General features: G+C 39.5%; 2 protein-coding genes across 3 annotated transcripts; both read left to right on the top strand.

The window, feature by feature from the left end:
- The first annotated feature begins 39 nt into the window (after positions 1-39).
- On the top strand, positions 40-12223 carry phf10 (PHD finger protein 10). 2 transcript variants are annotated; one of them, XM_046033672.1, is made up of 13 exons: positions 40-361; positions 1225-1334; positions 1666-1698; positions 1810-1940; positions 2368-2451; positions 2574-2698; positions 2800-2949; positions 3043-3152; positions 3299-3446; positions 3704-3856; positions 9464-9572; positions 10531-10719; positions 10980-12223. In XM_046033672.1, the coding sequence occupies exons 1-13, from the start codon at positions 290-292 to the stop codon at positions 11075-11077; spliced, it is 1512 nt and encodes a 503-aa protein (XP_045889628.1). In that variant the 5' UTR covers positions 40-289; the 3' UTR covers positions 11078-12223. The 2 variants fall into 2 exon arrangements, with proteins under 2 accessions (XP_045889628.1, XP_045889629.1); XM_046033673.1 differs by lacking the exon at positions 1666-1698 and having other exon boundaries at positions 45-361.
- Positions 12224-13485: 1262 nt separating this feature from the next.
- Positions 13486-16583, top strand: psmb1 (proteasome 20S subunit beta 1). The gene is made up of 6 exons (XM_046033676.1): positions 13486-13667; positions 14041-14148; positions 14913-14994; positions 15322-15451; positions 15718-15824; positions 15966-16583. The coding sequence occupies exons 1-6, from the start codon at positions 13567-13569 to the stop codon at positions 16149-16151; spliced, it is 714 nt and encodes a 237-aa protein (XP_045889632.1). The 5' UTR covers positions 13486-13566; the 3' UTR covers positions 16152-16583.
- Positions 16584-20591: the final 4008 nt, after the last annotated feature.

Raw genomic sequence — 20591 nt, 5'->3', positions numbered from 1 at the left:
CTGTTTGACCAGCTTACATTGTTTCGACATTTCATCACAGATTTTACTCAAAATGTGTCGAAAGTATCTGACAAGCATTGCTTTAAAGTAACATTTAAATTGCCAAATGATATAAGTATTGTAAATAAAATGTATATCACAATGTAGACGCAACGAGACTAACCTACACTCCAACCCAGGAGGTGGCGGTTATGTATCGTTACGTTTTCCGACCGGCAGCAAAAGAAGAAGAAGAAAACGAAGAAGCGGCTAGTGATCTAGCCTAGCTGCGAGCTTTATTTAGAGAAATATGGCTGCTGTGCTCCCTGTAAGACCGCCCTGCGACAGCAACCCTGCTACCCCTGGGGCACAATCCATAAAGGTGACATTTGTGTTCCGCAGAAAACACGGATAATAATTTGCTCTGCACGGTTGGTTGCTCAGCTAACGTTAACGGCTAGTTAGCTATCCAACGGCTGCCTCCGTCCACGAATGATTACTGTTAGCGACATTGAGATCACTCCTTTGTTTTGTGCAGCATGTTGGGGATGGTTTCCATTGTGCGTGCCGTGTTTACAAACAGTTATGATTTTTTTATTTTCGTATGAGAAATGTCGACTTCTGTAGATATGAGTGGTTTGACAGTGGTAACGCCTTTTCCTTCCCTCTCACCACTTTATCAACTCCACATGCAAGATCATGCTTGTTTATGTTTTGCACCGACGTAATTTTACTGCCCTTTTTCACAGAATCACATGGTGCTTGGGCTTTATAAATCCTCCTGTATGGCGGCCAAGTATCATTCTGTTTTGAATTGGGCCCAACTACTGATGAGACGTGTAGTGAACACATTAATGTACAAGATATATATATATTTTTAGTTTTTTCTTGCCTTCTTGAAGACAAAGTAAAATGTAACTATATTTTGACTTTACTTTAAAAGACACTCTGGGGTTTAAGGAATTATGATTTTCTATGATGGGTGACAGAAGTGATGCTGAGGTCTTGGCTTATCTAAGGCTGGCCATGTGGATTGATGTAACTGTTTTTAATTTCTGTTTCTTTCATTGCCCTATCAGTCAGTGGAATTATTAAGGCTGTGCTTGAATGGGTTGTAGGTCCTAAGGATAAAAATGTTTAAGAAATACCGCTATGTGTCCGATTAAATCAGAAGGATGGACGGCATCCTTGAGACTATCCTGGTATAATTGATATTAATTGTGTTTGTTTTCTTTTCTTCTGTAGGAGGATGTCATAGAAGAGGAGTCCAATGATGGCAGTCAGCCTCCCAAGAGAAGGAGAATGGGTTCAGGGGACAGCTCTCGGAGCTGCGACACCTCCAGTCAAGACCTGGGGTAGGTTAACTTGATACTTGGCATGGAGCATTACACTGACATTGGCAGGGTTTTTTAAGCAGTCTTTATAATGCTCAAGGTTTTGTTGTTATATGAAATATTTTCCCTTTTACTTTATCCCCATAATGTATTTGATTATACATGTATGTGATAAAACTGAATGACATAACTGTTAGCAGGATTTACACATGTAGCCCTCATCAGTCTCATGATTCCCCTTTTTATATCCTATATTTTACAATTTCCACATAGCATTATGTGTGATTTTTGGTGAAGTTCGCTCTCCCAGCTGAGAACCTGACCATCACTCTCATCTTCTCTCCCATCAAAGACCGTGTTTCCCACACATTTACACTTTACTCAGGTGGGCCACCAAGGCATTCTGTGGGAAACGCTGAAAGATGGAATGCTTATAAAAAAATGCCACCACAGACTCATCTTTTTAAAGAGTTTTTACCCTCCACCCCCCTTCCAGCCCGACATATTTCCCAGCAGAGAACCTGACAGAGTACAAGTGGCCTCCAGATGACACAGGAGAGTATTACATGCTACAGGAGCAGGTCAGCGAGTATCTGGGAGTCACATCCTTCAAGAGGAAGTACCCTGGTAAGACTGAAGTAAAAATCTAAAACTGTTGTTCCTGTTAGTGTTCAAGGATATAATTGTACTCTTATCTTTATTTTTTTTTAAAAATACTACTGATTCTGTACTAATAATTCTATTGATTTGCTGATACAAAATGATCATTATTTTTGATTATGATTAAATCTGTGTGAAAATGTTTTACTGTATTATCTTGTAACTCTAATATTTGCTATAATTGTAATATGCCAAGCTGTCTTTATACTGTGTAGATGTTCAGAGGAGAGTCATTTCAGGAGTAATTGTTTATTTACAAACTTATTACTGGAATAATACAGTAATAATACAATTAATAGTCATACTGCTGTAATGACACTTCTTTATTCATGCTCTGATGTGAAGAAGAGTAAAGCTGCCTTTTGACCAGTGATGGTGTTTTTTTGTCATCTAGATATGGAGAGAAGAGACTTGTCCCACAAAGAGAAGCTTTACCTGCGTGAACAGAACGTCATTACTGAGACACAGTGTACTCTGGGTAGGAACCACACCTCAGACCAGTTGAAATAGTTTCACTACATTGTTTATATGATTTACTGTGATCGTGCAAGTCATCGGTGTGCTTGATGCAGTTGAAATGCGTGTCTCTTGTGTTTGCAGGTCTGACAGCTCTTCGAAGTGACGAGGTGATAGATCTGATGATAAAGGAGTATCCCACCAAACACTCTGAGTATTCAGTCATACTGCAGGAGAGAGAGCGACAGAGAATAGCTAAAGAGTACTCTGTAAGTATACAAACGAAAAAAAACATCCTGTGGCTGATGATTACTGTGACATTTTGTTTTACATGTATGTACAACATATCTTTTGTCCTTTGCCTTTATAGCAAATGCAGCAGCAGAACCCTCAGAAGGTGGAGGCCAGCAAGGTTCCTGAGTACATTAAGAAGGCGGCTAAAAAAGCTGCAGAGTTCAACAGTAACTTCAACAGGGAGCGTATGGAAGAGAGGAGAGCTTACTTTGACCTCCAGACACATGTAGGTCCAGCCTGAGGAAATGGATTATTTACTTGCTGAGATAGTACAGGGCTGTGTTTTTCAACATGCATTGAGTTTTGTGTGTTTTCTCAGATTATCCAGGTGCCCCAGGGCAGGTTCAAGGTGCTGGCTCCGGAGCTGACAAGGACGGGGCCCTACCCTGTGGCGCTCATACCAGGACAGTTCCAAGACTACTACAAACGGTACATTACACACTTAAACAAATGCTTTTGCCTCTTTTGTATTCACAATAATAAACCTCGAAATTGTGCTTTCTGGATATTCTCTTATTATCTGTTGCTGTGCTGAATATTTGCACCCTGATGGATCATTGTGTTTTGCATGACAGGTACTCTCCCAATGAGCTGCGATACTTGCCGTTGAACACAGCTCTGTTTGAGCCTCCTCTGGATCCAGAGCTCCCTGCGCTGGACTCAGAACCTGACTCGGATGATGCAGAGGAGGGCAAGGATGATAAAAAGAACAAGAACTCATCTGTAAGATGTTAGGCTGTGCTACTCTTGTAGCCTGGATCTTTGTCCGATCATACATCCATCCTAGAGACACAGATGCTTAATGGTAGAAGTCTACTATGCAGCTATGCAAGCAACTGCGTGATGGATTCTAGTTCCCCTATTAGAATCACTTTCCTCTACTAAACTTGACTCATATCAACATGCAACTTCATTATTGTACCTCACTCTTAAACCCACTGTCCTTCACTTGTTGTCCCTCCTCTTCTGTTCCTCTACAGGACAGTTCTTCAGGAAACACATCAGACGTGGAGAGCCAGGAGGGAGGAGGTGGACATGGCCACAAGTCCAAGGCCAAAGACAGGGCATCCACGCCGGGCAAAGACGGCGGCCATCGCCATTCCGCCTCCCACAAAGCCACCCCAGGGTACAAGGTAGAGGACAAAACCACCTGAACTCTTCTCCAACAACAGCAGCAGCACTTTTCTACCCCCTCCTCCTCTTTCTACTACTACCTTACTCCATCCATCCCACCACCCCTACCTAGCTTTCTTCACTTTGTTGGCTTCTACAGTTTGTCAGCTGGGACAACCCGTTACCACACACACACACACATACACACACACACACACACCAGGGGTCCTGTCTTCAGTTTTTGTTTTTATGATTGCCACGTGGCTTTTTTGCCCCCCCTTCGCACCAGACTGTGAGCAATAAGAACATTTTAAAGGAACAGGTCACTTGTTTCTTTTTCACTGCACTTTCACTTTTTGGGGGGTTTTCAGCAAAGACGAATTTGAATTTTAAAAGATTTTTTTCCCTTTTGAATGTCTTCAATATACCTCTTGTCTGTCCTCACTTGTCAAAAAAAATACTTCCAAGACAAGTTAGTGGATGTTTTGGCTGCTAGTTTTCCTTTTTCAAGTCTTTTTGTTATACAGATATGGAAAATATAAACCACATAACTATTTGTGGTTGCTTTTAAAAAGTAGTTGATGGTAACAGAAATTTAATATTTATATTTAAAGTGTAGAGTACACTTAACCCTAATGTTTTAAGTGTGTATTGGTATAATATGCTTTGTTTATACACCATGTGATGTACTGTTAATCTGTTAGTACGCATCAGACAGCTGTTTAATATGGGGTTTGCCTGTCCCTATAATGTCATCTTGGAGAGATGAGGACTTACTGACCTTGTTCACACTGTTGCTGAGCTGAGCTAGAAGTAGTCTGTATGCTGCCCGTCTGGGTTTGGAGAATCACATCAGTTTACCTTTATCTACACTCAGTCACGGCACGTCTTTGATAGTCATTTAGACGAAATGCCTCGGATTTCATCTAAATGTTAAAGGGACTGTAGATGGGAAAATAGTATTATTTCAGTGTAACACTTGTTCCCTTCAGCCTGCTTTATTTCTCCCATTGGTTTTTGTTTCATTTTCCAATTCTCAACCTTGCAGAAGAAAATTTCCAACACCTAAACATATGCTGGTATATTGCCATTAATGAGAGAATGATGGACCTGGGTAAGTCCAGTTGAGTTCAGCTCAGCTTTGTGGTGTGGGCATGGTCCTTATCTGGTGTCAGTTTACCAGTTTGAGTGTGTTTAAGTTTGAACTTTTTATTCATCAGATCATTTTGCATATGCTTGTGTGCCCACAGACATGGCGTGGCATGTTGGTAGCCAGAATTCACTAGAATTAGTCAGTAACATAATATATCTGTACTGTATCAATTTGTGATGAGTACAAAAGGAACTACAGATTTAATATGTAGAGATACATTCAGGCATGTCTATATTTGGAAAAAAGATGCAGTATTATAGAAGTCAGCATGATAAATAATTTTGTAACTCTAATTTTATCAGGGGACAGTCCAAAAGGTTTACTGATTTCTGATATGTCTCCACATGTGACGGCAAAACTGTGAGAGATCCAGGCTGCTAGCTGATTAACGTTACTTTGCTCTGGTCTGGCTACCTAGTAAAGATGACCTCATGATTAGCAGTGTGGTAATTCAGAAACAGCTCATCAATAAAAGCTAATTATGAACAACAAGGTTGGAGTTAGATTGACTAATTGCCTCTACAGAAGTATTTTGTTCATAATGTGATGCATGTTGGATGTTGCGTACAAGTTAAAAGAAAGGTTCAGTGTGTGATATTTAGCAGGATCCATTGAAAGAAATGCAATATAATATATCAGTGGTGCAAAAAGACCTTATGTAATGCACCGTTATGTTTTTATTACCTTAGAATAAAACAATAACTGTCTACATACACCACGGGTCCCCTTACATGGATGTTGCCATGTTGCGCCGCCATGTTTCTCCGGTAGCCCGAACAGACAAACGGCTCTACAGAGCGTGCTTCGTTACTACATTGAATATGAAGAAAAGGAGAAGAAGAACAATTAACGTTAGTAGTAGTAGTAGTAGTAGTCGTCTGGTTTATGAGAAGTAAGAAGAAATGTGAAATTTGGACAAATGGAGGCCCACGCGTATTCTGTAGCTTTTCCTGCACGCTTTGACAGGGAGGGGTGAGCGATGCATTCATGTGGTATAGGAATAATCACTTTTTTCCCCCTCCTTAAATCTTTATTGCAAAAAGAGGAATAAAGTGTACAAGGGACATAAAGAAGTATACAGAACTTTGGTTCGTGCAAAATCATGAATAGTGTTTCCCATTCATTGATTTATTTGTGGCAGCCCACCACAATATCATTGCTGACCGCCAGTTACACATGTTTGTTTTTTTACTATTTAAAAATGGGTAAAATCATATTAGATGGTAGAGCTGCGCGCGGTGCATAGATTCGCTCAGGACCTCGTCTTACTCACTCTCTCTCTCTCATAAACAAATTGACAACAGACTTGTCTGTGAATAGCCCCTCGTCTTCGTGCACAGTCTCAATCAAAACACGATCATGCGCTGGAGGAAGGTTTGCTGCTAATCATGAACACCACTGCACTCATTTGTCCAAATTAATGCATTCAAGTTACTCTGATAGTCTGTCCATTCTTAATACAACACTGTCAATCTCGGGAACTCACATTCAAATTGGTTATTAGCAAGCATGAAAGGAGCCTATATAATAACGATAGCTATGTTAACGTTAGAATACAGCTGGGTTGTCGCGGTTAGCACGCTGTACATAGTTGTCAAAACCCCATGCCACAGTTACGCTGTCATTCTGTGGATAACACTGACATATACATATTTTGAAAACATGCATTTCTAATATGGTTATATTGGTATATGGTTATAACGATTGCTGTCCATATAGAGGGAACTAGATGTCTACGTGTTGTTTATAAGCTCTAATAATGCTAATCCAAGACATCTTTGTAGTAGCGTCCATGTTGATTCCACATTCTGACTTAAGAGTACATGAACACACACTGAAGTCGGAAGAACGACTTGGAAATGGGAAATGGGACCATCCAAGGAGCATGTGAGTGCGCTGGGAGCCGCTGGTCGCAATCCGCAATCCTCAGTCCTCACCACTAGATGCCACTAAAACTCACACACTGAATCTTTAAATCTAAATCGTTAACCTGACATGTTTAGATTAACATTATCTTCAGCAGATTATCTATACTGATACTAATATTTACTGTCAGTTTTTTAAAATGGCTGTTAGTCTACCTGAGACTGTGCGATGCTGGTTTGATGCTCAGAAGGAGCTCAGAAAGTGTTTTTATTTTGTATGCGAGACATATTGAATTTGAGGGCCACGGTTGTCACTACGAGTTGCAAGGCCGAGTACAGTTCAGTTTCACTCGATAATGCACATTTGGCCCAGGCAAATGGGAAACAGGTTAGCATTTGTAGCAACAACTACAAACCTTCTAACTTATTTACATGATTGAAATCTCCTAATAGCAGAGACTTAATCACTAACAGGTCAATAAAGGTAAAAATATGATGTTTATACCAAATGGTCCACTGATCTAAAATCTGTGGATTCCACTAGCTGTGGATGAGCGGGTGTGTAGTCAGCCAGTATAAAGTTCCCATTTAATTGTGTCTCTGTATGTCTCTGTGTCTGACTTATATGTAATGTTTAGAGCTATATGACGCCATACAAAAGCTACCAGATTATATCAAAGCAAACATCCCTGAAAACGAGCACTTTTTCTTTTATGTACATAAAATACAGTATTTCTTGTGTTGACCAAATTCAGTTAATTTAGAATAAAACTAGCTGGATTCAACCTCACGAACTGCTCATTTTGAATTTTTCTGTGTGGAAGAGATGTGTTGAATGTGCAGGCATCAAGTAGACTTATTGGGCTTAATAACGTGTTGGCTGCCTTGTAATTCAGTTCACAATAGCAAAATGGTCAATGCTTTCACTAATGACTTAAGAAATGCAGCGAGGCCAAAGGTATAAACTGTTTGATTTTACAGAAGAAATATTGGTAGAATATATATTTTCATATTCATAGTGAGTATGTAAGAAAGTATACACAGGGGGCTGCATCTAGCTCCTCCTCTTTCTGATTTCCCTCTCCTGCTGCTGCTTTTCTATTAGTTCTCTGCTTTGTTTCTAGTCTTGAATGTTCATTATTACCAAACCATGTTCTTAATTGACCCATAGTTTTGTACATATGGCTGTTTAGTCTAACCTGCTCACTTCCTGTCAGGGGACATTTCAATTAAGAATGTCACTATCTTGAGGTAACTGGACAAGATGCTAACACAGGATTAGAACATGAAAACCAGGAAAACAAAGTGAATTCTGTCAGACAGGAACAGATTTTGTTCATTTCAGGGATATTACTGTTTCTGTCGTAAAACACACACAACACATGTCATGCTCTTCAGATGAATACGGATTTTGTTAAGTGTTAAAAGTTGTTCATTTTACTTAGTTAGTTGTATTTAAAGGCATCTTCAGTCCAAATATAAAATTCTTGCTCAATCTTCCCTGTTTTTAATAACGTGGCTTCCTATAGAGGTATTAAATATTTAAAAGTCTTTTCCTGTGTGGCATCCTGATTTAAATGTCCCCAAGCCTCTTTATCTTTCTGGTCTGGTTCTTTCCTCTGTGACCCCTGTTGAACTGAAAAGTACAGTACTGTGCAAAAGTTTTAGATGTGGGTTTTAGGCAGTTGTGGAAAAAACGCTGTAAAGTAAAAATGCTTTCAAAAATAGGCATTATTTATCTATCAAAATAGATTTGGCGAAGGGCTGGAGAGCTGTACAAGCATGAGTGTCTGCAGGAAACAGTGAAGTATGTTGGAGGTTCCTTGCAAGTCTGGGCTGCATTTCTGCAAACAGAGTTGGGGATTTGGTCAGAATGACTGGTCTCCTCCATTCTGAGAAGTACTGGCAGATACTTATTCATCATTCAGTACCATCAGGGAGGCATCTGACTGGCCCAACAATTGTAGTATGACAATGACCCTAAACATACAGCAAAAGTCATTAAGAACTAAGGAGTCCTGGAAGTGATGGTGGGGCCCCCACAGAGTCTTGCATGGTTTACACGAAGAAAGAGAAGCAAATGAGGCTGGCTAAATCCAGAGAACTGTGGGTAGTTCTCCAAAATGTTTAGGCCAACCTACCTTCAAAAACTATGTGCAAGTATACCTAGAAGAATTGATTTGATTTAGATTTTTCTTCTGTTCACTAACTTTGCAATTTGTTGATAAATATAATCTATTAACATGGATATTTTTGAAAACATTCTTACCTTACAGCATTTATTCACACCTAGCTAAACCTTTTGCACAGTAATATGGGTCATATTGATTAGTAGTTTTGTAGCATAAAAAACCCCAAACTTTAAACCAAGAACTAGCTTGGAAAAAAAAAAAAAAAATGTAGTTGGGCGCCAGGGGATGTAATTTACGTTTAAATGTATAAACCATTCAACATGTAATTCGGACTCCCAAAAGTAGAAAAGGCCTTCGTCGGTCAAGATAAAGTTCTGTTTTTGTTTTTTCTCCAGGCATTGCACATTTGTTGAACTACTATACTGTCCATGACTACAGGATACCCGTGGTTTTTATAGCATTATTCTGCCCTTGCAGCCTAAGGTCATTCCCAATGCTATATGTGGCATTTGCCAGAAGGGTAAAGACGCCAACAAGAAGGGCAAGCCAGAGGCTCTCATTCACTGCTCCCAATGTGATAATAGTGGTAAGTTCACACCATTCATTTTAAAGGACAGTATCCTGTTGTTGTTTTTTGATACTCGACATCAGAACAATTTAGCCACTGTTAATACCAGGTGTTATTAACATAAGTCAGTTGTCCCTCTGGCTCTCATTCAGTTAACATCAGTGGGATAAACATTAACAGATGATTGAAACGATTGTCATTGATTAATAAAATCATATCTATCACCAGTAAAAGGAATTGGGTCAGTTATCCATTGTACCAGCTTCTTTTAATTGTGTATAGCAAGTTTTACACTTTCGGGCAAGATAATCCATCCACCTCACAGGTGTGGCATTTCAAGATGCTGATCAGACAGCATGGGTATTGCACAGGTGTGCCTTAGGCTGGCCACAAGAAAAGGCCGCAAAGGAGAAGTGCTCACTAACACAGATTTGTGAACAATATTTGAGAGAAACGGGCCTTTTGTGTACAGAGGGAAAGTCTTTGAGTTCAGCTCATGATGAAGGGGGGCAAAAACAAAAGTGATGCATTTGTAATTTTGTTCAGTGTATATTCACCAGTCAGTTCTGATAACATAGAGAAAACGGCTAAAGGCATGTTGCAAAATCACAAAACAAGTTAATTTTTAGACAGTCCTGATTAATATCAGTTCCTATCCAGACAAAAATATAAAGCCTAGATGCGAGTAGATTCTAGATGTTTGCTGTTTCTTTTTAATGCTGATGTGTTAGTGAAGTTTTATGAGTTGAAGTCCTCTGCAATAACAGGATGATGTATTCTCGTGTGTGGATGGGTGGGCCTGTTCACATTATAGCTATATTTGTGTCTTTTGTGCTTCTGTCTGACTTGCTTCTTTACGTGTGTCTGTGTGCATGTGTCATGTACTTATTTGTGTGTGTGTGTTTGTGGCTGCTGCTGCATGTCTCTGGCTCTGTGTCTGCTTCTCTGCACATGTCTTTGTGTCCATAAACTTTAGGCCACCCGTCCTGCTTGGACATGAACACGTCGCTGGTGTGTGTGATCCAGACGTACCGCTGGCAGTGTATGGAGTGTAAGACCTGCACCGTGTGCCAGCAGCCCCACCACGAGGATGAGATGATGTTCTGTGACAAATGCGACCGAGGTTACCACACATTCTGCGTGGGCATGGACTCCATACCCACTGGTGAGTGGATGGACACGCATAAAAGCTCACTGTATGGCTGGCAGACAGATACGCAAACACTTCTGTGGCTGGAACTACACTCTTGATTGGCATCCTACTCTGTGACTGAACTAAAAACACTATGGGGGAAAAGCTGACTTTCTTTCCATTACAGTCATTTACTTAGTGTGCCTGCTTTTAAAAATGTGGGTTTGTATTCTTGTTTGTTTGTTTGTTTGTTTGTTTTTATAGTTATTAATTTGTTCTGTCTGTCTCCTCAGGCCTTTGGGTATGTGAGGTTTGCGACAAAGACTTTACCACACCCAGGAAGAAAGGAGGAGCCAAAACACCGAAGAAGTCAAAGTCAGCTAAAAAATGATCAACAGCATCATTAACCACAATACCACGACCAAATTCTACATAAATGCACAAATGTCATCTGTTAAATGTTTTGCAGAAGAAGTAACATTTTAAAACATCAGATCATTGTTTTCCAAAAATAAACGGAAGTGTAGCCCTCCTACCAAATACCAACAATCAAAACACAAGATCTTAACCTGCAGTCACTCTTCATTGATTGGCAGTTCTTTAAATACTCATGCTAACATTAGAAAATTAACATATTAATATCTTCTGTGAATGCTTTGATGACATCAGTAAAGCAGGCCTATAACTTGAAATACAATCATTTGAATTATACCTCAAATGCACGCGCTCAAAAAATCCAGACATAAACATTAACCTGACCTCTCTGTTCTGTGATGTTAGAGAATGAACTCCAGTCACCATATAAACATAATGTTAACTGATAAACTGTAAATCAAATCCATCCAAATGAACTAAATCCTGTGATCTGCTAACCACTAACAGCATCAATGCATTCCTATTTCATTAAACCGATGAGTCTTGTATTTTCTGTCTTATGACATTTCTGTAGTGATCGGAAAATTGTTTCAGCTGAACAAATGGTGTTTTTGATCCTGTTCTACTGGATCAGTCGATGTTACCAAGAGCTCACTGACCTAATTCAGTGTCTTTAAAAACAACATTTTTTTGTATCTGATAAACTACAGTTGGTATTTTTGAATTAACATGTATTTGATGAGGCAGGCCAGTAAAGAGAATCTTATTTAAACAAAGTCTTGTCTTAAATGATGACTCGGTGCTTGTGATCCTGTGTAATGAGATGTAGTAGACGCTGGCTGCGGTAGACTTCATGGCTGCATCAGTTTTCAGGTATTTATGTGTTAGTCTTGATTACTGAAACAAAGTGTCTCACTTTTGTTGTCCTCTATTATTAATTAGTATAAGAAAATGTAACCACTCTGTAATTACTTTGAAATTAAACATCCATCAGCTATGATTAGTCAACTGATTTTGCAGTCAGTCAGTGCAGTTATTTTTTTCTATTTTGTATTGTCCTTCAGTAAGCAAGCTGTTTAAGGGATTTTTAATAATGTCATAGCCACTGAATTCAGAAGTGTTTTCTTCCCAATAAAAGCTACGTAAAAAGATTCATTCTTTACCTATTGTGTACTGTGTTAAATGGAGTCCTTTTCAATACCAAAGGGCAAAAATAATCTTTAGTGCACTGGAAAGGTAGATGCTGCCTGTCTGTATCATGAATAATATACATGTTATACATTTTAAAGTATTTTATATTCTTACATTTTATTCATTAGACACATCTTTCAAATAGTGTCATGCACAGCCATTGCAACAAGTTTTTCTGGCGGCTGTACCTTTTAATGGTCCTTGAATGTATGAGCAATAGGTATGACACCACCATCGGCCGGATTTCAACCAACAATGAGACTTCCTATCGGGAGGAAATTCATAATCTTGTAGAGGGGTGCTCAGAGAACAACCTACTGCTCAACGTCAGCAAAACTAAGGAGCTGATCGTTGATTTTAGGAAGAAGGAGATAGACACACTCTCCTGTCTCAGTGGAGCTGAGGTGAAGCAGGTTGAACAGTTTCATGTTCCTGGGAATCAGCATCACAGAACCTGACATGGTCATCTCACATCTCCACGCTGGTGAAGAAAGCTCAGAAACGACTGTATTTCTTGAGGAAGCTTAAGAAGGCCAGATTCCCACGGCAAGTTCTTGTCAGCTTTTACAGAGGAGCAATAGAAAGAATCCTGACTGGAAACATCACAAACTGACATGGGATGTGCACGACCCAGGACCAGAGGGCTCTGCAGTGGGTGATTAAAACTGCTCAGAAGATCGTTGGTACCCATCTCCCGAGCATCAGTGATATCGATGAGGTGCCTGCGCAGAGCCCAAAGGATACTAAAGGGCCACAGCCTGTTCACCCTGCTGCCTTCTGGGAAGAGATATAGAAGTTTCTTCTGCCGCACCACCAGACTGGAGAGCAGCTTTCCCCCCCAAGCTATCAGACTCTTAAACTTTAGTTCATCCTCAGCACTATTCCATTGAGTATAGTTTATTTCTGTCTACGATTTTTATGATTGCTTTTGTAGTGAGGGAATTAAAAACTTCGTTTCACTTTACAACTTGTTGTTAATGTGACAAATAAACCTACCTTCTTTATTATATAGATCGTTTTATTCTAATAACATGCCAGCAAATCTGGGTTATACAGTTAGTTAGTTCTGCTTTTGATGTAGCTTATATTCTCTTTAACATGAACAAATCGAAAAATTGTGATCTTTATCTTTAAAACACTGGTCACACGGTGATTGCTCCTGCCTCACATCAAACAGCCTGTGGGGGCGCCGTCGCAGAGAGTACAGCTGAACGCGCCGGTGTGTTGAAGGTAAAAGAAGAGGCTGCCATATTGCAGTGATACAGCGAGTTTACCGGACTGAATCTTGAACACGATTGGCTTTTTGTAATAAAAATGATTTCTGCTCATAGCTTTGGAGACCCGGGCAAGATGAAAGATTATCATTATGCGGGTCCAGTAGAGCACCGGTTCTCACCATATGCTTTCAACGGAGGGTGAGTGTGATTTGTAAACTGCTCGCTAGTTAGCCTGCTAGCTAACGTTTACATCCAGCTACATTTAGACTATGCTAAGTAGCTAACCAGCTTAGGAAACGATATGCTAACTGAAACTAAACAAAGATGAAGTTCAAGAAACTTATGTAAACAAAGCAGACTTTCTTTGTCCAGGACACATAGCATCCTCACTTCGTTACAGGCCACACATCTAACGTTAGAAAGGAAAGATTAGTTAATGTCACAGTTTCAGTTTCGAGTCAGTAGCTTAGCTTCCGTTAGCAAGTGTCTGGGACAACAGTACATTTCCCCCCTTTGTTGAGGTGGTTTATAAGATGACTGAAGTACCCTGTGTCGTTGTTTTTGTTTTCAGAACCGTACTAGCTGTTGCCGGGGAAGACTTCGCCATCGTAGCCTCAGACACCAGGCTGAGTGAAGGCTACTCAATCCACAGCCGGGACTCACCTAAATGCTACAAGCTGTAAGTGTGCGCTGTCACTTCCCTGCAGTCAGTGAAGGGCAGCAGACCGGTGTTGTGCCGAATTCTGCCTGCCTGCCGAGAATTTCCTGCACCTCGCGAGTGATAACGATTTATGCTGAGAAAAGAGGTGGATGCAAATCTCGGCAGGTAGCCTACAAAATTTGTTCTGCCGGGTTATGCATCCACCTCTTTTTGGTCCTTCTCAGACACTGTGCTGTGCTCATTGATCAATCGCGGTTATCAACACATATATTTACTGAATCTCAAGGAATGGTACTTCTACTAAGGTTATTAAAATATTAAAGACTCTAAACGTTCATAAAATATATACTTCGAAACATTTAACACCAATGATGAACCCCACAAAGATTATAGCGTTTAAAAGCATTATTTGGAGGTCCATGCAATTCTCGGCAGGCAGGCAAAACTCGGCATAACAGCAGCACCATTAAGACACCATGTCGGTTCATTTTAATCCGTAACTGGCCCCTTTACCTGCTCCTTTCATAGTTCTGTGTACATTCATTAAATGTTCATTATCAGTTAAATTTGTAGTGCAGCCCCTGAAGTCAGTGCAGCTCTGTTCTGATGCTCTTAAGATGGGGAGGGTAGTTGGTTCCTGATTCAGTACCTCTCAGCAGAGTCACCGTCTATGACTAAAATCACCATTTTACCTCATCATTACCACATGAATTTAGATCACTTGAAAAGAATATGCTGCTCTGACTGTCACTGTTTTTTGTGCATCTCCTTACTTTTTACAGGACAGACACAACCGTCATTGGCTGCAGTGGTTTCCATGGCGACTGCCTGACTCTGACTAAAATCATTGATGCCAGACTAAAGGTGGGCTGGTGCAGCAAGTTCTTTTGGTTTCGCTCTCTCTTTAGCCTCATCCTCATAATGATCTAATTCTGTTACTGTCCTGCCCCTGCTTGCACACCAACAGAGTCTGTTAATCGTTTTTAATGTTGACAGTTGTATTTAATGTCTGAATTATTCTAAATCTGTCAGAACACACCTTTAGAAGGACCACATATACTTTATGGATATTTGTTCTTTGAGGTCTCCTCTAATAGTCTCCAGTGCTGCCCCAGTTTACTGTACCCATACAAGACAGGTTGTGTAATTGTTTGTGTAACATTTGAACTAATGTTCCTTCCCCTCTCTCAGATGTACAAACATTCAAACAATAAGACAATGACTAGCGGAGCCATTGCAGCCATGTTGTCCACCATCCTGTACGGCAGGAGGTTCTTCCCCTACTACGTCTACAACATCATCGGAGGACTGGATGAAGAGGGTAGGTGCTTCAACACTGCCGGTAGTAAGATGACTATACACTGTAAGATGCATATGGATGTCAGTAAAGAAATCAGCATATTTAGGTTGTAGCCATGTTTCTTCTATGTAATGATTGCAGCCGGTAGCGAATTTTGCTTGGGTTGTTGTGTATATTTTGTTGCTATTGTAACACAATTTTTTGTTGTCTAAGCTGTAAATTGTATAAAACATGTATAATGTTCTCACATTAACATTTATTTGCATTATTTCATGTTTGTACTGTAGGCAAGGGAGCAGTGTACAGTTTTGACCCAGTGGGCTCCTACCAGAGAGACACCTACAAGGCCGGAGGATCAGCAAGTGCCATGCTACAACCACTACTAGACAACCAGGTATATCACACGCTGACCTGTTGCCATAATCTCACATGTTTGTCATCAGGTGTGCAGACAAAACAGAGCTCCAACCAAGTTTCCTTACAGTGGATAAAGTACATTCATTTCTGACTCTCCTTCCAACACGTCCTTCCACAGATTGGTTTCAAGAACATGGAGGGTGTGCAGCATGTTCCCCTGACTCAGGAAAAGGCGGTTCAGCTGGTCAAAGATGTCTTCATTTCGGCAGCAGAGAGAGACGTCTACACCGGAGATGCCCTTCGGCTCTGCATCATCACTAAGGAGGGCATCAATGAGCAGACTGTACCACTGAGGAAGGACTGAGGAGGAACGTGTTTCCCTTTCTCTGCTATCCTTTTTGGTCTGTTCTTTTCACCTTCACCCTGTTGGTTTGGCCCCTTATCATCAAGTTTCTTAAAACAGGAGTGTTGATCCAGAAGGTGCTTTTACTGGCCTCTTAAATTGGGCTTTAACTGGGGAGCTGAATTCCATTTTTTTTTATATCCACTCACATTTTACATCCATTGAAATTGATGTTTTTCTCCTGCTTTCCACAGTTATCCCCCTACAGTTTCTGCTATTATTACATCCTTGTATTTGTCGCAGTCTGATTGTAGATCAGCACTCCTGTTCTGAGAAGCAGAGAACTCTCTTCACTCAACCCTGCCTAGATGCTTCCTCTGTTTTCCAATATGTTTTGGAAGGATACATACTCTGCTGTTCTTTTTACATTCTTAATAAATGTAAAGAATTGAAGTATTGTGTCTTGTTCATGGCATGTCCTTCACATGTGGACACTGTTGCAGTTGGAGGGGGATTACTTTATATTTTAAAAACAGGTACGTCCTAAAATACGAGATACATTTTTTGGCATATTAAAGTATTCCTACAGAATGAGCTAACCAATAAAAGTAGTTGCCTGGAAAGAGTTGTGACCTGAATGTGTCTCATATCTGCAACTTTGCACTTAAACTGCTATCTGCACATCAGGACATGTTTGTGAGTTGCGTTGGTGATCAAATCACCAACCCTCCAGTTACCTGAAACTCCCTCCTAAAGAAAACAGTAGTCAGTCTTTACAGAACAGGAGCATCCCTCCTGTCAGAGCTGAGGGGGAAAAAAGCCACACTGACCTGTTATAATACAATAGATGCTATACTTAAACATACTGTATCCATCAGGTGGACAGTCTTATTTTACAGTGTCATGACTGAAAGACTGAACTTTCTTTGAGTTGAACCCTCTGTTATGCTTAGTGTTTCCAGGTCCTTGATAAAATCACAGGTTACACATTTAAGGCACCACAGTAAAAACAGTTTCTGATGAAAGTGAAAGTCTTACTGGTAAATGTGATACATACAAACAAAGTGGTTGAAATTACAAAAATGGAAGAAGGTTTTGTATTTTGACTGATAACATTTATTTAATTAATATTACATTTACTCATTTGGCAGATGCTTTTATCCAAAGCGACTTACATTTGAGGAACATCATACAAGCATCAATAAAGGATCAACATACAGTCATATTTTTATTGAATTAGAGCATCCACAAGTTTGGTGTAGTTTACAAACATTTTCTATTTCCCCAAATATACTATTGGGCTGAATTTGTTTTCTACTACTACAGTTTTCTGCAGTTTTTAGTTGATACATTTTGACATTGATAATTATCAGTATTTTAGCATCCATTAGCTTCAATGTGAGAAGCGAGTTTCCGCTTGATGGGAAAATAACACAATATGATTACTAAATGTTTGCAAAACTTAAGAGTTGACCAAGTCATCCGTCTGGCATTAGCTTACCAGATAAAGTAAGGATTTCTAGGCTCAGAAGAGCCCTGACAATATTTTTGTGCATTATTTAACACTTGAGCTTTTGTGGGCAAAATTAGTGCAGTTATGTTACTTACATTTTTTTAACCATTTGCAGCAAATGTATAGAAGATTTGTGATGTTATCCCTTAGTTAGTTACTAAGTTTAATTCCTACCAATCATACTGTTCTATAGCAGTGAACACAAACTGCATGATGTTTTAAGACTGTGCTGCTGCGGAGTGGAAAATTACCTCTTGACATCCCTCATGGTCTTTTCCACTAACCTTTCATTTGGACATTACAGCTCAGAGAGCGTCCTCTCTCTTCTGTGGTTATTCAGCCACATTGAGATGATGGAAGTTCAAATAACATTTTAACATTATTTGATTTGTCCTTGTTGTCAGTTTTGGGAACATTTTTACACGTTGTTTAGTCCTCGGGACCAAAGAGCCTTACTGATTTTTACTCTAGTCATCGTGTCGTGAGCTCATTTACACATGATAACAGCAATAAACCACCCTGGTGGATACAAGAGCCCCTGAAACCCGATTACAGGACCACTGCCCTACATTCATCCATCCATTCATGCATATCCCCAGAGGTTCAGGTGTCTTTAATTACAACGAATGTTATTTCACTAATAAACATACCGGATGTACAGTGTGGGTGAAATGACCATCTGCAGATGCACCACATTCTTGATTAAAACACATTTATATACCCCTTACACACACTCACAGACACTGTAACTGACTGCACACTGTAATTACTTAATTACATTAATGATGGCTGCATTCAATTTAGATGTTCCACTTCCAACAATAATGATTCATGTGCCTTGGTTGCTACTGTCGATAGGCTTACTAACCCTCCTGTGTCTCTAGCACCTGAACCTCTATCCACCAGGGCCTGCAATGAATTTGCCTCCTTCATGGACACTTAAAATCAATTCAAATAGCATGACACAATTTGATCCTATCAACCATAAAAACCTGGAGGACATTATACAACATCAATATAGATATATATATAGGTAATTACACATCTGAGCTAACAAAAATGACTTGTGGAGTTCCTCAAGACTCCATTCTGGGGCCTCTTCTGTTTAACATCTAGATGCTGGCTCAGATTATGAAAAACAACAATATATGTTACCATAATTATGCAGATGACACACAGATTTACATAACCATATCAACATTGGACAAGTGCTGAGTAACTGTATTGAACCAATCAACAATTGGATATGTCAGAATTTTCTTCAATTAAACAAAGAGCCAAGGAAGAACAATTAAAAGTCAGTGCTCAGCTTCAATCAGTTAAGATAAAAAAACACAAACTAAGTCAGAAATCTTGGTGTAGTCGTTGGACTCAGACCTGAATTTTAGCAGCCACATTAAGACAAATACAAAGTCAGTCTACTATCACCTGAAGAATATAACAAGGATTAAAGAACTTATGTCTCAGCAGGACCCGGAAAAACTTGACAATGCCTTTATCTTCAGTTGACTCGACTACCGTAACGGTGTCTTTACAGGTCTAAAAATTCGATCAGACAGCTGTAGCTGATTCAGAACGCAGCTACTTGAGTCCTCACAAGACCAAAAAAGTGGACCACATCACTCCAGTTCTGAGGTCTTTACACTGGCTTCCTGTCTGTCAGAGAACTGATTTCAAAATACTGCTGTTGGTTTATAAAGCAGTGAATGCTTCAGGACCAAAATACATTTCTGATCTTCTGCTTCGTTATGAATCACCCAGACCTCTCAGGTCGTCTGGGACTGGTCTGCTTTCTGTCCCCAGAGTCAAAACTCAACATGGAGAAGCAGCTCCAAAAACTCAGATCTTTTAAATCAAGATGGAAGCCTTTTTTTTTTTTATCCCTGCTTTTAATTAAATCAAATTTAAGGATGTAGAGTGATAACTTAGACTGCACTGTTTTATATTCTATTGAACTCTTTTAAAAATTGTTTTATCTTGTTTTTATTTTCTATTTAACTCTTATTTCAATGTATTTTTTATATTTCCCTATGTTGCTTTTATGTTTCAATGTAAAGCACTTTGAATTGTCTTGTTGTTGAAATGTGCTATACAAATAAACTTCCAGGAGTCTGGTATTGTGCAAGTTGGCTCACTTTACATTTATTCATTATTTTTTCATCATTTATTCGACTTACAATTGCTATATATGTCAGAGGTTGCACTCCTCTGGTCCAATGTGTCTTCAGGGACACATTGGTGTCACTGTGGATTCAAACCCGGCTCTCACACCAAAGGCATATGTCTTATCCACTACCCCACCACCACCATGGCTTACTAGGATACCTTTAGGAGAGAAGCTATCATTAGCAAAAGGAGTTACACCTGTGCATTTCCTGTTTATAGTTTTAGTATGTAATGTATGAGAAAAGTGTCAAATTAAATTACACTCAGGGTAGACTGAATGCAGACTAAATACGTATTATACGTAATGTATTAATGAGGAGCTGCTCACAACTAAAAAAAAAAAGAATAAATATACAATAATGATATTTTAAATTCTATTTGAGTTTGTCGTGAATCAATGTCAAAATGTTTGCTATGAAAAAGGCCTGTGGTGTGAGCAAATCTAATGGTTTTCATCTATTTTAACAACATGTCGGTTTTGTGCATTGTGTTGTAGATGGTTGTGTTCCTACAGTAACTTCATGCTGCCTGTGCTCAGGAGTTCAAATAAAACAACATTTATCCAATTTCGTGGTTTTGGTAAATTGTCTGGCACGGTGTTAATATGCTTCATGTTTTTCCAAATAACACAAAATACAAGCTTTCAGGTAGTACCCTTCATACTACTAAACCAACACTGGGCTCCAGTCCAGTAAAGACTGAACCTCTGTTTAATAATTTTACATCTGTGATATTATTCTGAACTACCTGAAACTCTGCTATCAGTGCTCAGCAGGGAGAAA

The sequence above is a fragment of the Micropterus dolomieu genome, linkage group LG20, assembly GCF_021292245.1.
Source record: "Micropterus dolomieu isolate WLL.071019.BEF.003 ecotype Adirondacks linkage group LG20, ASM2129224v1, whole genome shotgun sequence".
NCBI lineage: Eukaryota > Metazoa > Chordata > Actinopteri > Centrarchiformes > Centrarchidae > Micropterus > Micropterus dolomieu.
Note: the sequence above shows the minus strand (reverse complement) of the source record. Positions and strands in the feature narration are given on the sequence as shown.

What these genes read in the sequence shown, in the direction of transcription:
- psmb1 (XM_046033676.1), top strand. Translation starts at nt 13,567, where the DNA reads ATGATTTCTGCTCATAGCTTTGGAGACCCGGGCAAGATGAAAGATTAT. An exon ending in TCACCTAAATGCTACAAGCT is followed by an intron (nt 14,149 to 14,912) that starts GTAAGTGTGCGC and finishes TACTTTTTACAG; the next exon opens with GACAGACACAACCGTCATTG. An exon ending in AACCACTACTAGACAACCAG is followed by an intron (nt 15,825 to 15,965) that starts GTATATCACACG and finishes GTCCTTCCACAG; the next exon opens with ATTGGTTTCAAGAACATGGA.
- phf10 (XM_046033672.1), top strand. Translation starts at nt 290, where the DNA reads ATGGCTGCTGTGCTCCCTGTAAGACCGCCCTGCGACAGCAACCCTGCT. An exon ending in TTCCAAGACTACTACAAACG is followed by an intron (nt 3,153 to 3,298) that starts GTACATTACACA and finishes TTTGCATGACAG; the next exon opens with GTACTCTCCCAATGAGCTGC. An exon ending in CTCCCAATGTGATAATAGTG is followed by an intron (nt 9,573 to 10,530) that starts GTAAGTTCACAC and finishes CATAAACTTTAG; the next exon opens with GCCACCCGTCCTGCTTGGAC.